Here is a 15,256-nt window from a genome sequence, read left to right as displayed (position 1 = left end):
ACACACACACACACACACACACACACACACACACACACATTCGTCTGATCTTGGTGCTGCCGAAACCCTACAGTGACCTTCGGCACTATGGATCCTGCTTCGGCGTCTGTTGCGTTTATCGGCTTCGCTGCCAGCCTTACAACACTTGCTGGCCTGGTGGTCGATTCCGTCCAGACCCTATCCGAGCTTCGTCGTCGACTGATCCATGCCCCTGAAGAGCTCGAGCGGCTCTTGTCCGTGCTTCGGCAGCACAAGTCGATTCTGCTTGAATTTCGAGATCGCATCAGGGTGTTTACGCCGGAGGAGCTTCCCGTTGAGCTACGGCAATTTTGGGAGGAAAGCAATACACAGATGGCCGCAGACTATGCACGGTTGAAAGAGCATGTGGAAAAGATACGGACAACGATTACAACGAAATCCGTACGAGGTCGAATCCAACAGGTCTTGCATTTGCCGGAGATCCAGGAGCTGCAAACACGTCTACAAGGAAACATAAGCAGGTTCGATGTGGTGCTCTCTATGGTAGCTGAGTATGTCTCTTGGAAGGACACCCTGCGAAATCACACTGATTCAGACTTTGAACAGGCGGCGACTCCGAAACCAAAGCCAGGCGCTTGACAGCATCTCACACAATGTGATATCCAACTATGCGACGCACCACCAGGAACTCCAAGGTATTCGCTTATCCACGTCTAGGACCGAAAGCTATCTCTTGCAGCAAGCCGTACAGCTCAGTGGAATACAAAGCCGGCTACACCTTATCTCTACTCGGTTGAAGCAAGTCCCGGCTCGTAACAACCCCCAATTTCAAGGAATTGACCTAAACCAAGGTAGCAAGCAGGCTCGAAGACTTTGGCGTCGACTTCCCCGATCGGCCAGATTCCTATTAGCCGCAACGGAAATGAGTCTCGTCCGTCAGTACTGGTTTGGATCTTTGATGGTCGACCTGACTTGCGACTCAATTCCGCAAGAGCCCTTGACGTTGACGAGGGACGAATCGGAAGACCACACATACGCCAAGTTCACCTACATTCCTCCAAGGTGGTTATCAGATATGTGTATCACCGTCTCAATGACGCCTGCGTCACCTCTACGATTCCAGAGGTCTCACCTCAATTTGGACCTTAGAATTGTCGATTGCCTGTCATCCTGCGATGTGCAGGGTCTACAGAAAATGTTCGCGCAGGGACTGGCCCATCCCTTTGACCTTATACCACCTCGCCAAGTGGACGACAGAGTCTTGTCATATTTTCAGCAGCCAAGATCGATATTAGAGGTAAGTGTCGTTGACGGGCTCTAGAACCACGATCTTGACTCCAGGCAGATATTTCTCCGTCAGAGCAGCTGCAAAATCACTGGAACATATCATAGAGACTGCTCATGGTCTAGAATGTGTCTCTTGTTGCTTGATCAGATGGCTTCTAACAACCAGGACAGTGACGAGGCTGAACAGTAGGTTGACGATTAAGCACCTCGGGGGTGACGCTAACACTATCAAGAATGCTTGCAGCCCTTATGGAAAACCAGGCGTACGAGAAGAGAGATGCTATCGACTCAGTCATAGACCGGGGAGTCGACCTTTCAGATGTCTTGAATGCGACGCCATACCAACGACACTCGATTCTTCTGATCCTCTACGCTACTGGCCCAAGAGCCTTTGCCCACGACTTTGTACGCCGGCACGTTGGTCTGCTAGAATACTATGACATGACCCCGGCAAACTCCTGGCTTCTTCGAACCATTGCCCGGTCGGAACCAGGGTTTCGATCTAAGTTGGTCTGCGAACAACAAGAACTATGCGGTCAACCTAATGGCAACAGCCGCAAGAAAACTGGACCAGACATCTGTCTACAGACGCAGTTGAAAGATATGCGCGAGGCTGATGCCGAAGAGAGAGACCTCTATTTATCAACTCTGTGTGCGGGAGGACCTGCCGCAGAACTTGACGCCCTCCTATGGTATCCAGGCGAGCTCCCTGAACTTAACCCCAAGCACGAGGGTGGCAGGTTCCTTCGGCGGTATCTTGAGATATCTGCCGCCTTCGGGAACAGTCCTGTCTTCAGACGTTTGATTCAGGCCGGTGCTGACACTACCAGCCGTCAATACCACCTATGGAATGTAATAACAGGGCATTACAACGTGAATTGCTATTTCAACACCTCCGGTGACCAGATAAAATTACGATCTGACATGGCGGAGATGCTCTTACCAGATGCTTCGCCGTCGCTTGCTTCGTGTTTGACGCCTTTAATGCCCTACCTGATGGTCCCAGACACCTCACGAGCCAGTTACTGGCTATCGCACGACCCGACTAGCACCCCAAGGACACCTACAGCGTGGATGCACTGTGGATTAGCAATGAGATACACACGCTACTGCAACATCCGATTGTATGGCCCTTTTCCAGCCGAAGATAATATTCCAAGACTTTTGGTGGCAGAGGGTCTTCCAAGGAGGGCAGCATCAGCGGCTCTGTTGGGTGCAGCTGTTCTTCACAGAGACCAAACTATCCTCGCAACAGTATTAAGCGAGAATAGTGAGTTGGAGTGGGAGGACGACAATGGTTTGACTCCACTAATGATGGCCATTATCTTGCGATCCTTTGAATCTGCAAGGAAATTGCTGCTGCACGGCGCTGATGCAGAACGTATCAACTCCCATGGATTCTCAGCCAGACAGTTGATCTTCAAGTTGAGAGATCTGTGTGAGGAACATGAGGAAGTAAGTCCAATCTACCGAAGACGAAGGGACACTCGGCTAAGAATACAGGAATATATGCAATCTCTGCGCGAGGAACTTTGTGAGGATGTGAGCTTTTTCATGCACACTGTCTTCCCCTCAAAGAGAGATTACAGAGGCACCTTCGAGGAGTTCAATGATGCAATTGATTTGCTGGGGTTCGACGACAAGGACGAGCAAACACAAGTTGATGCGACTACCCAGGACATTCCACAAAGACTGGGCAAGCTTTACCTTCTTTCCGACCAGACTCATGTACTAATTCGTGCTCAGAAGCTATGAATGTAGCATCGGACTTTCCACCCATGACGATACATGTTCTGGTCATCTTTGGGTACCTTGCTTGCATTCTCGCCCACATGGGCTACGACACCTGGGACACCCTCGACTGGATCTTGCAGCTACCTCCCTCGATGCTGAGACTAGCGGGCTTGTCGCTTCTGGCGGTGCTCTGCGTTTGGCTGTGGACAATGATGGTCAGATATTGGTGTTCGTTGACGCCCATCTTTGCCATTGCTGTGGGCACGGTGATGTTTATCTGCACGAAATTTCGCTCGAGCTTTGGATTCTGTCTTCTCAGCAGAAAATCCTAGATGATCGAGGGTCACAATAGCTCTCGGAAAGGCCTCGAATGCTTCCCGTCCTGCGGGCGTCACTGAGGTGTTCATAGTCCTGGGGCTCGTCCATCTCAAAGCATGCCAGCGCTCAGGTTTGTCGCACTGTGCGTTAGGTTGTGGCTCAACAACCATGTACCGGCGTGCTTCATTCGATACGCCCAGCTCAGGCTTCCTCAGCTTCTCCTCCTCCTAGTGGTCGCTTGATTACCCCAGCATGTCAGTCTTGTGTTAACTTTCCTGGTACACGCGCAGTGGGCCTGAGCTGCAAGGCTGCGATACCCCATGTCCATGTTAACAGCAGCTTGACTTCCCTTTGCACGCGCCAGGGAGCCGAGACCCGCGACAATCGAAGATGCTCCCAGGTTCGCTACCCAGACTGCCGAGGCATGGCGAGGCGACGATGATGTCTTTGAAGTAAGGCCACCCACAGCGAAAGCACCCGGTTGAAGCCACTCATTGACTGGTGGCAGCAGTGCTCCAGTCACTGTCCTGCGGGGTAGTTCAGCCTGCAATCGAAGGGCCTGACAGATGCATGTATCTCGTATATCTCGCTTACAATTGGGTAGCCGATAGGGCTACTCGCGAACCCTCGTTCAGTGACATGGTTTACGGTAAAGGGACCAACACTAGCTCGACACAAATACAAGGACTTGTAAAGCCGGACGCTGCCAAAGACGAAAATCCTTCAATGACCAGTTATATATCGTTGAGGTTCCTTGTGCTGCCTGAGGTATTCCAACTTGAGGCAGGATAACCACCTATACATACACAACTTGGATACATCCACACCTGGAGTTGGGTCCATTTTCTCTTCGCCTGAAAGTGTTCCAACGCAACTGGAACTCCCCGAGGTCTGAGATCCAACAGCAAGGATGGTAGTGTCAGCGAAGATGCCAACTCTCATGTCTGTCATCGACCTGCGGAGCCCTGCCACTGGGGTTGAACAATGTTCTCATCCACGAACCAGGAAACGAAGATGGCACTCCAAAGTCTTGACTGGCTGTCTTCGATGCAAGCAGAGGCGAATCAAATGCAGCGAGGAGCGGCCGCACTGTGCTCGATGCAGCAGAACGGGTCTACCGTGTCCAGGTTACAAGGTCCCTGTGGCCCGCGTCTTCGAGTATCGACCGCCGCCCGTCCTCCACTTCGATTGCGAGTTGGACAAAACAAGATACGAGTACTTTGTCCAAGTTGGGAGTAAGATTTTGGCGACATTCCAGCTCAACTCGATGCCCTTCTGGACACGCCTCGCGCCCCAGCTAGGTCTTCGCCATGACGCTGTTCGACACGGCTTGACTGCCCTGGGTGCTCTCCAAGCTCCCTTCCACAATATCACATTGGCGGCTGAAATGCAAGCACAACCACGTCCCGAGATCTCGGCGCTGGCCATGTCACATACGCACAAGGCAATGCGCCTGATTCGGACTGCTGATCCAGCAACATTGCCGATTGAAGTCTCGTTGACCTGTTGTTTGTTGTTTCTGGCCATGCAGTTCTGGATCGAGAAGACGTCTTCAGCCACCATGCACATCATGGCGGCGTACCGCATCCTGCAAGAGAGATTTGGCACCGACGCATCTTCATGGGTCAGTTCTCGGGACATGCCCAGCGATTTCGCTACTATGTTTATTCCGTCGCTCGACGAGCTCATCAACCATGCCTGCACGTTTTCGGACGACTTTCCCCCGCTTAGGTCAGGGATCCCGGAAAACTATCATCTCGACTACGATGTGGATCAGATATCCAACATTTCACATGCGAGTGGTGCTCTCGATGCGGTCGACCGGCTGCTTAAATGTGTTTTGCGAGGAAGCTCGACGCCTGGAACGTCACAGTCCCTTGAAAAGAAGATTGTTCTGGCATTCGACAGCCTGGATCGCAAACTCCAGGTCCTGCACCACACGAATGTGCTCTCAGAAGATGGGTTTGATTATGTCCACCTCTGCCTTCACCTCCGAGTGGCCAACGTTATGTTTTGGACGCTTGGACTGCCTGACGAGGCAGGATTTGACGCATTTCACGTCGACTTTGAGTTCATCGTGAGCTGTTGCAGGAAAATCATACATCTGAACGCTGCTGGTCCTCGAAGAAAGCAGAGCGTCTTGAGTCCGAGTCTCGGGGTCTTATCGCCTTTGTTCTTCGTGGCAACTCGGTGTCGAGAATCGAGGTTGCGCCACGAAGCGCTTAGCCTCCTGCACGAAGCGGGTGTAAGTGAGAGGGGATGGACAAGCTGCATGGCCTTTGCCATTGCTCGTTTCGTGGTCCATGAGGAAGAGCGTGGAATCCATGATCTCCTTGTTGGAGCAAAGGCCGTAGATCAGACCCATCACCGGCTGAGATTGCACGATATCCAGGTCGATACTCCATCGAGAACAGCACACATCACATACTTTGTCTTCGAGCAGAGCCACCAACACAGAGCCTCCCACCCTCTTGAAATCCTTGCTCCCAAACCCGGGCTGAACAGTATCATTCGGTGCAAGGCAAGCATACCTTACCCGTCACACCCATCAGTCGAGATTGACGGTGTGACCTGCCAGATGCCTCGGAAAGTATTTCAGGCCTGCGGATACTCGAGCATAACACTCTTCAGGCAGCGGTTGGGATGTCATTGTCCGCGCGAAGAACGACTGGATGTAAGAGCGTGTCGAAAGGGGTCTGGCGTGACCTTCAGCGGGGGAAAGTCAACGTGTCCAGGATGGAGTTGAGGACATTTCTGGTGGGTCCTGGTCACAGAAACACGCCTTGGAACGGGAGTAAGCACCAGATATTCAGATTCAGCGCGCGTATAAGGATGTTCGCTATAATTGCTGAGAGCAGGCCGTGTCCAATATGACACAAATCCATTGAGATTGGTTGTGCTTGGTACCTGCCAGGCACCCAGGCAACAGGTTAGGTAGAGGGCAAGGGGGGTAAGGGGATATTTAACTATGGAAGGTTTACCGAGTCTTGTATCCGGACCAACCTTAATCCGACCTGACTACCTCATGTTCCGACACTTTGTTCCGACACTTGATTAAGCTGATGTCGCACCTTGTCATCACTGAACGCTGCTTGGCTAAAGTGCCAGTTTTGACGGTGAAGAGTGCTGCTGCTGGACGAAACCCGCAAAAGTATCATGACCGAGGTTTGATAACGGCACAGAACACGACGAGATCGAGGCATATAACGTCCTGAATTCAGCGAACCTTTGGTTTCCCCGTCTCACTCTCTACATCAACCCGACTGGAAACAAAATGGCGTCGGGCCCTCATACCTTTGTGACCATGGTGGTATGTCTCATTTTCACGCTCTGCGGAATATTCTCGTTTTTATTGACCACTTCGCTGCATTTGCTGCTGCGGTCAAGATGGCACGGAAGGGCAACGTGGGATGAGTTTCCCAACTCGAGCACTCCATGTTTCTCGTGTACTCGTCCTTCTTCCAGACCCGATATTGCTGTGCTAGTCCTGATTTTCAGATCATGCACCGAATGGCGCTTGATACTTTCGCGATTCGAATGTTTCTCATCTTGCAAAGTCCTTTGTCCGCGCTACTTTTGCTGTCACAGCGTTAGGAGACCCTCGAATATTGACGGGATACCGTCTACTTTCTAGGTCTTTTCCCCTGAGAAATTCCAGGGAAACCCCTTGGCCGTCGTTTCCGTGCATGGGAACGCGCTCTCCCAAAAACGCAAGGCCCAGATCGCAAGGGAGTTCAGGTTCTCCGAGACGGCCTTTTTGCATGATGCTCCAGGTCCCGGTCAACCCCGGCTACTGGAGATCTTCTCGGAGACTGGGGAGGAGTTGCCTTTTGCCGGTCATCCTGTAAGTCTCGCAACACGGAGAGATGTGGCGTCGGTTGGTGAAGATGGGATCGGACTGACACAACTTACCAGGTCATCGGAGCAGCGTATTATGTACGTTCACTATGGTCCTTCACCGAGTGTGAGAAGTGCTAATCTTACCCCATCAGATATTCAGCTATCTCGAGAGAATGCACTACGGCGGGCCGGCCGATCGAGACACTCAAAAGCAGACCGCCGTGCTGCTGACAAAGGCCGGTCGCATACCCATCTTTTTCAATCCTTACCGTCAAGTGGCTGCCTGCGCAGTCCCCTTCAACTTCCACATTCACGCCCATCGCGTTCCGATCAACAATATCATCTCCACACAGCCGCATATTCAAATCGTCCCGACAATCGACAAGGAAAGGGACAAGACCTTTCCTCTGGTCTCGATTGTCAAGGGCATGTCCTTTGTCCTCGTCGACCTCTCTGACAATGCCGAGATTTTTGGCGCCTTGCAGGCAGCCAAGTCGCCAGAGGCGGAGCTGGATACTAAGTGGTCACCGAGTTTCGTGGGATGTATGTATTATAGAGTCCTCGCAAAGTCGGAACAGCCTGGGGAACCAGCTATCCACAACATCCAAGCAAGGATGATTTCTCACGGCATTGAGGATCCGGGGACTGGGAGTGCGTGTTGCGCTCTGGCTTGTTATCTGGCCTTGGGCAGCCCAGGCCCAGGCGCTTCATCGGAGCCGGAAAAACCTGCGGAGGAGGCAGCGGGCAACGGAAAAGACGATGCCGAAATCGCAAAGAAAACAGAGGAACTGAAGCTGGGAGAGGCAAAGACTGAGAGGAAAGTATTTGGCATCCAACAGGGAGTAGAAATGGGGAGGCTGAGCACCATCGCAGTCGAGGTGGACGTCAAGACCAATGCGCAAGGGAAGAAGAGCATCGCGAATGTGATTCTATCGGGCAGGGCGAATTTGCATCTGAAAGGGGAAATTCTGGGTTTCTAATCTTTGTCGAGCACAAGCCATGGCACGGTGCACCGACTAGTGACAGGAGGGAAGGGGGTCTGCGCGCCTGGAGAACCGAGTTTTAGATTTCTCCTGGCGAGGTTGAAGTCGGATAGTGTCGACGCCGAGGGTGAGCCAGCATGCCTTGCGCGGGTCGCCCAGATCCGTCTACGGAGCGAAGATGGTTCCGCCCACGTTGCAACGTTAATTGACAAGCTTTACGTGGCTCAAATTATTGTGTAACGTGGGACTGAATACTGGTACTCCGTCCTTGCTTCATCTGAACAGGGTGAAGCTCTCGCTTCAGCCCTTGACGCAATCATGGGGTGGAGGACAGAAGGCGCTTCGATGGCCGTTTTCCGTGCTCTTACGAGGTACGAGGTAAGCCCTGAGGAGAACGGCCGCATCTAAGCCTTTTTCCCTCGGGGTTAACTCACTAAGGGGAAAATGGTCGAACGCTGGTTGAGGCGCTCGAACCAAGGAGCGCTTCAAGCTGAGTCCGGAGAGTGGGCGATTCGGTAATCGGCACAAGCAAAGCTTGACCAAAGCTTGAGTGCGAGCCCCAGCAGTGTGACTGGCAGGGGGGAATTTTCTCACGATCGTGGAGTAAGTACTCCGTAAAGGCTAAGAGATGGCCAGCCATGGTGCTTGTCAAAATGAATTATTTTTAGGAGGGTGGGAAGAACGTGGTCTGGGCGGTTGCAGATGGCAAAATCGGGAAGGTACGAGACCCTCTTAGCGGAGGGGGCGGAGGGTGAAGTGGAGGTCTTCATTACAGTTCAACCAAGGTACTAAAGGTACTAGAAGAAAGGCGGACATTGCAGGAGGAGGTTTGTGTTTTTGCTACTCAACCTCGCAGACCCGTAATATGGAGGTTGGAGGAGGGATTACTGGGAGGCAATATGACGTCGTCAGGAGAAGGGCAGGAGGTTCTAGTGATTCACCAAGACACGCTAAACGCGGCTGGTGGTGGTTTAGCAGAAATCTCAGCCCAAATACGGCTAGCATACATGAACGGTGGAACCTTGCTAAGACCTCAAACTACCAATTGGGTGGCCTCACTCCAGGCTTCGCTACAGCCGCCCGTTTCAGACACGCCTGTTTCCCTGGGTTCTCCGACACGTCTCGAAACTCTCTCAGCTTCACCTTGGTCCCCTCTCCATTCTCCCTTCTTGCCCGTCCTGTCTCGCCTCTAGGTGAGCTAATTGTGTTTCTAAAACATTGGCAATGCTTGATCGCCCTCGCAACCACGCTGCGGCGCCATGTTGCGACCAACCTGTAACCTTCGAGGCTGGCACTATGCCCTCCCTGACCTGACGCACGGGGACACCTAGAGAGCCTCTTCTGTGTCATCTTCCATCCTGGAAACATTTGCAGCCTCAGACGAAATCACCATGGACCACACACCCATCTTGCCCCCCAACGACGTTACGGTCCGAAGAGACCTGAGACCTGTGCCAAGCAGAATGCATAAGAGGTCGGTTTTTCCTTCGCATCAATGTGTTACTTCTCTCCATCGTGGCAGTGCCTCTACATTCCTTTCGCAGCAATTGAATTGCGACCGTTCCAAGCAGCTTTTTTTGTTCTCTTCCAACGTACACTCCTTTTTTTTCTGGTTCAGACCGCGTTGACCGCGAAGTCTCTCGTTCGATTGCTATCCCTCTGAAAAACACATCTTTTTTGATCCCGCACTCCCAAGTCCAAATTCCCAAAGGAAAGGCTTGTTTGATATCACCAAACTCCGAACCGACACAATGAAGACATCTCAACTTTTGACCTTGGCAATTGCCACTTTCGGCCTCACGACAGGCGCCGTTGCCCAGCGAAACCGTGGTGGAAACAATGGCGGGAATGCCGGAGCTGCAACTACAACCAACGCAAACGCCGCGGCTTCTACCACTGCTGCGGCTGCAGGAGGCAACAATGGCAATAACGGCAACAACAATGCTGGTGGCAATGCAGGTGGCAATGCGGGTGGTAACGCTGGCGGCAATGCGGGCGGCAACGGTGGTGGTGACGATCTTACCTTGCTCGCGAGCAACGTCCAAGCTGCTAGCAACTTCATCGGCAACCCCAATGCTCAACAAGCCAACTCCGATACGTATGTGTTTTGCGTGATTCTCATTCTTGATCACTGAAGTGACTAACTCCCTCTAGTGATCCGGCCAACTTCATCAACTTCTGCACAGGCAAGACTTTGACCAATGGAACTCAGAACACCGCCGGGTCGTGTAACGGTGTGGTCATGGGTGACATTCCTTCCAACAACAATATGGTCTCGGCCATTGTCATCTTCCCTGGCCCTGGAGACGACTTGACCCCCAACCAATCCTTCGACATTCAAGTCCAATTGACCAACTTGGTCGCCGGTTCCTTCACCGATCCCCTCACCACTTACTATGCTGCTCCTCAAGAACTGCAAGGCGGCAACATTGTTGGCCATTGCCACGTCACTGTCCAGGATCTCGGCGACAGTCTGGCTCCCACCAATGCCCCGGACCCGAAAACCTTTGCCTTCTTCAAGGGTATCAATGACGATGGCAATGGAAGAGGTCTTCTTTCGGCCACCGTTGACGCTGGCCTTCCTGCTGGGTTCTACCGTATCTGTACAATGAACAGCGCATCTAACCACCAGCCTGTCCTTATGCCGGTAAGTTCTGAACACTACGCTTCTCCTTATAGAGAAGCAAAAGCTAACTGGAATTAGGTTGCTCAACGAGGTGCTCAAGACGATTGCCAGAAGTTCACCGTCGGCCAAGGCAACGGCAATGCGGGCGGAAATGCAGGTGGCAACGCTGGTGGAAATGCCGGTGGAAATGCAGGCGGCAATGCAGGTGGTAACGCCGGCGGTAACGCTGGTGGCAACGCCGGTGGCAACGCAGCCAGCTCTACCACTGCTGCTGCTGCTGCGACAAGCACCGCTGCTGCAGGCGGAAACGGAAACGGCAACGGTAACGGCAACGGCAACGGAAACGGCGCTGGCAATGGCGCTGGAAACGGTGCAGCTGCCACCACGTCGGCCGCTTCTTCTATTGAAACCGGTGCAACTGGCTCGAACTCTACGACTGGAGGAAACACCGGATCTGGCCGTGGGGGCAGATTTGGCGGTGGCCGTGGCCGCTACGGCCGTGGACGTGGACGATTTGCCGCTCGAGACCTCATTGCATGAATGTGATTCTGTCAATGTGTGATGACGCCAGAAAAACACCGAACCAAAAAGGGAGGAACAGGTTTGTTATCTTGATCGTTCCCACATGACGCAGCATTTTTATCTCTTTACTTTCTTTTCTATGTCATAGAGTGTATAACCAGAATCCGTCTTTCTGCTTTGGGGAGAAGGGTCAGCAGACGCCAGGAGTCGGTGAAGTGTGTTGTGGCGGGAATGACGAGCGAGAAGGCAACAGAGCAAAGGAGAAGCAAAAAGTCGTTTCAGTGCGAGCGACCACGGAACTCTGATTTGGAGGCGGGCGTGCGGGATCGAGCAAGGCTCGCCAGGAAAATTACCCTTGTGCATTGTGGATAGCGGACTAGCCAGCAAGCTGAATTGAATCGGGAGACTCAGACCAGAACAAACCAGGACTCGTAATTCTTTCATTCATTCCATGGTCGCCGGCAAAAAGGGGGCCAAAGGACCTACCCGTACGAGTACGAGGTATACTTCGTGTGGTCGAGGTCCAGACTGGTTCCTCAGAAGCTCGCTTTCAAACCCCCGGCCAGCTCTCGCCCAATCGATCCATGTGACGCGGTCGCTCGACCCCTTGAAACACCAACCAGATCCTACAAGGAGGTCGAGTTCGTCTCAGAACACAGTCCAGTCATTTCGGCTCTGAGTGTCTCCGGTCTCGTCGTCCAAGAGTCCAGATGGTTTTAGTAGTCGAGTCTGCCGCACTTGTTTTTGCAACTCTTTGTACCCGTCAATCGATCGTCGCCGTTGAGGGTCACAATGACCGTGTCAAGGCAGAGTCCGGACATGGTTGGCCCATGCGGTATGCAACGGCGCTGAGACGTGTGAGAGTGATCGACAGCACATCTTGTTGCAAAGGTGAGGAACATGCCATAATTCTTCTAGTTGGTGAACATGATGCTCCAGTGAGTGACACGTCGATGGCCTGGCAGCCTGGCAGCTGCCTGGACAAGTCATGATGATGAGGTACAGTATATGGTCTTGTGATCAACCGTACTGACTGCGCGACTAACAAAACGGTCGAACGTACCACAACCTCCACCTGACGTCATTGGTTTGGTCGCTTGGTCGCCCATTATATCCTTGGGGCACAATTGGCACAACTGACTGACTCGTCAAGGTCGTGTCACCAACCACTGTGATTCCCATGTTCAATCTTGGTGTCTTGAAATCCTCTTGCTTGCTACTCGCTGCCTGAAGCACCCCAGATGCACACCGAGCACCGAGACCCGCATCCCCGCATCGACCAGTCGTCGAATTGCGGAGTTGCTTGGGGCTGGACGTCTTCGCAGAGTCTGTCAACTTGACAGACTAGTTCCGAGGTTTGAAGTCGGTAGGACTGTTTGAGCAAGGCGGCGAACGTGGAGAGCATCCTTCGTACACTGGGTGACTCGGTGGTGTCGACAACGAACCCCCGCCAGTCTTCTCGATGGGCACCTTGTCTACATATGGTCAGCATTTATCTGACCTTTGCCAGAGGGCAAATGCTCCTTTCCAGGAGGGTATCTCCCTTGAGACCCCGGGCTCCATTCATCTGATAGGAATTACACAGCCATGATCCTCTCCTTGAGCCAGATCGCTGCAGTGGGCACTGTGCTGGGGGTGGTGTCCCATCTGACATACTTCATCCATGGGGAGCACCATCGTCAAGCATTTCAATATTTTGTGGCCTTTGTGACGTTTCCTATCATCGCCACCGTAGCGCAGCTCACCTTTGGGGTCCCTGTGGTGTTGGCTCTCCAGCAGACGGCCGTCCTCTACACCACCTACCTGACCGGATTATACTCGAGCCTGTTCCTCTACCGAGCTTTCTTCCACCGGCTGCGCTCTTTTCCCGGCCCGTTTGGCGCAAAGATATCGAAACTATGGCACGTGTGGAAGGTGGCTCCGCACGTTGACAACTACAAGCATCTGACCAGAATGCACGAGAAATACGGGACCTTTGTTCGCACGGGTTCGTGGCAAAAACCTGTGGGAGGTCGTCACCTGTTTGCTGATTTGATGTTCTCAGGGCCCAATGAAATCTCCACGATCCATCCCGATGCGGTCGAAGTCCTCTATGGAGCATCCTCCAAATGCACCAAAACCGCTTGGTACGAGGGCAATTCTGAGTTGACCTCGATGCATTCAACCCGGTCAAGACAATATCATGACCTCCGACGGAAAGCCTGGGCTCGAGGATTCACTCAAAACTGTAAGGAAGTGCTTGTGGGTGTTACGCTTCTCTGACTAAACGTATCCCAGCACTACGAGAATACGAACCTCGCGTCGAACGGTACACCCAAAGCCTCGTCGAACAGATCCGCGCCTTTTCTGGGCAGCCTGTCAACGCCGCACAGTGGTTCAACTACTACAGCTTCGATGTCATGGGAGATCTGGCCTACGCCAAAGACTTTGACATGCTCAAGAGTGGGCAGAAGCACTGGGCCATAGAGATCCTCAACGCTGGGCAGCGCGGGATTGGAATCTTCGGACCTGTGCCATGGCTGTTCCTCATCCTCGAGAAGTTCCCACCGATCACCAAAGAGTTCCGAAAGTTTATTAAATTCTGCGAAGATATGATGGAGGAAAGAATGAAGATGAAGGTCGGCAAACCAGACATATCATCCTGGATCTTGCAGTCTCCTCCCATGACGGGCACCGGCTACAGCGAACGTGCCTGGCTCACTGGCGATTCACGGCTCATCATTGTGGCGGGAAGTGACACGACTGCAGCAACGTTGACCCATCTTTTCTTCCATCTGGCCAAAGATCAATCTCAAATCGACCGCTTGCGGGAAGAGATTCAGTCCTTGAAAGGCGACCTCCAAGCCTCGAAGTTACTCACCCTCAAGCATTTGAACGGTGCAATCAATGAGGCGCTCAGGCTTCATCCACCTGTCCCCGGTGGTGTCACCCGGCTAACGCCAGCCGAAGGCGTTACCGTGGGAGGCACGTATATTCCTGGTAACGTCAATGTGTGGGCGCCATTATATCCTTTGTTCCGATGTGAGTTGACCTCCTCTGAATGTGTGAGACCGGCGCTGAAAATGAATTCCCTAGCTCCAGAATGCTATGTACATCCGGACGACTTCATTCCCGAACGATGGTAAGAGCGGCCAAAGATGCTGGCAAGACACTTGACTAATGTCGTCACCAGGTATAGCAAGCCAGAATTGCTCAAGCGCGGCGACTCATTTGCCCCCTTCCTCATTGGTGAGCATGATGCCTGTTCTCATTCTTAATGCATCTGAATTGACATGTTCTCTCTAGGACCGTATTCATGTATCGGCAAACAGCTTGCTTTGATGGAAATCCGCTCAGTGACCGCTCAGATCCTGTTGAATTTCGACGTCGCATTCGGACCTGGCGAGGACGGAACCGCGCTGCTTGAGAAGACGCTGGATACTTTTACTCTGGAGCTGGCGCCCTTGAGTCTGTGCTTCACCCCGCGTAAGCAGGAGGTTGAAGCTTGAAGAGACGGGTAGTCTGGATCGTGTCAGGACCGGAAGATTGCTGCCACGTCGGACCTGTATTCTCCAGAAATTGGAAGGTTTTTTCATGAAGATATGATGATGTATCCGATTTCTTCAGTCAGACTTGGGATGGGTCCGTACAATTGACGAATGCCGTACTGATCGATGCCTACCATATGTGTGTTGGTCGCCTCAACGAGTGAGACCTTCCCAACCTAGCCCTGCGCATTGCAAGATTGAGGCGATCATCGAGGGATTTATCAGCATTGATTAGAAAATCCGAGTGTTGTCCCTTTGTTAAAAATGAACCTTCAGCGGTCCAAGGCGCGTGGTGGTGAAGCTCCAGGCACCGCCAGGCAGAAAGACGGAGAATACGAAGGTGCAGGGGATTGAGAGGCACGCACGCCAGATCAGCTGACGGCGCGTTTTGTAGATCTCGAGCGTCTACCAGTAGTACCAGGCACAGTTTCGTCAGAAAA

At 52.6% G+C, this 15,256-nt stretch overlaps 4 protein-coding genes across 4 annotated transcripts; all 4 read left to right on the top strand.

Moving 5' to 3' along the window:
* Positions 1-4,246: 4,246 nt before the first annotated feature.
* Positions 4,247-5,996, top strand: AYO20_08066 (hypothetical protein; the record flags this gene model as incomplete). The annotated part of the gene is made up of 2 exons (XM_022646348.1): positions 4,247-5,882; positions 5,950-5,996. 2 exons carry the CDS (start codon positions 4,247-4,249, stop codon positions 5,994-5,996), a joined length of 1,683 nt encoding a protein of 560 aa, XP_022497743.1.
* Positions 5,997-6,592: 596 nt separating this feature from the next.
* Positions 6,593-8,138, top strand: AYO20_08065 (hypothetical protein; the record flags this gene model as incomplete). The annotated part of the gene is made up of 4 exons (XM_022646347.1): positions 6,593-6,628; positions 6,953-7,162; positions 7,234-7,254; positions 7,311-8,138. The coding sequence occupies 4 exons, from the start codon at positions 6,593-6,595 to the stop codon at positions 8,136-8,138; spliced, it is 1,095 nt and encodes a 364-aa protein (XP_022497742.1).
* A 1,754-nt stretch (positions 8,139-9,892) lies between these two features.
* On the top strand, positions 9,893-11,307 carry AYO20_08064 (hypothetical protein; the record flags this gene model as incomplete). The annotated part of the gene is made up of 3 exons (XM_022646346.1): positions 9,893-10,239; positions 10,296-10,788; positions 10,846-11,307. The coding sequence occupies 3 exons, from the start codon at positions 9,893-9,895 to the stop codon at positions 11,305-11,307; spliced, it is 1,302 nt and encodes a 433-aa protein (XP_022497741.1).
* Positions 11,308-12,876: 1,569 nt separating this feature from the next.
* On the top strand, positions 12,877-14,777 carry AYO20_08063 (hypothetical protein; the record flags this gene model as incomplete). The annotated part of the gene is made up of 6 exons (XM_022646345.1): positions 12,877-13,276; positions 13,334-13,516; positions 13,567-14,310; positions 14,365-14,410; positions 14,462-14,517; positions 14,575-14,777. 6 exons carry the CDS (start codon positions 12,877-12,879, stop codon positions 14,775-14,777), a joined length of 1,632 nt encoding a protein of 543 aa, XP_022497740.1.
* Positions 14,778-15,256: the final 479 nt, after the last annotated feature.

The sequence above is a fragment of the Fonsecaea nubica genome (genome assembly GCF_001646965.1).
Source record: "Fonsecaea nubica strain CBS 269.64 chromosome Unknown Scaff60, whole genome shotgun sequence".
Classification (NCBI taxonomy): domain Eukaryota; kingdom Fungi; phylum Ascomycota; class Eurotiomycetes; order Chaetothyriales; family Herpotrichiellaceae; genus Fonsecaea; species Fonsecaea nubica.
The sequence above is the reverse complement of the archived record's forward strand: the minus strand, read 5'-3'. Positions and strand labels throughout refer to the sequence as shown.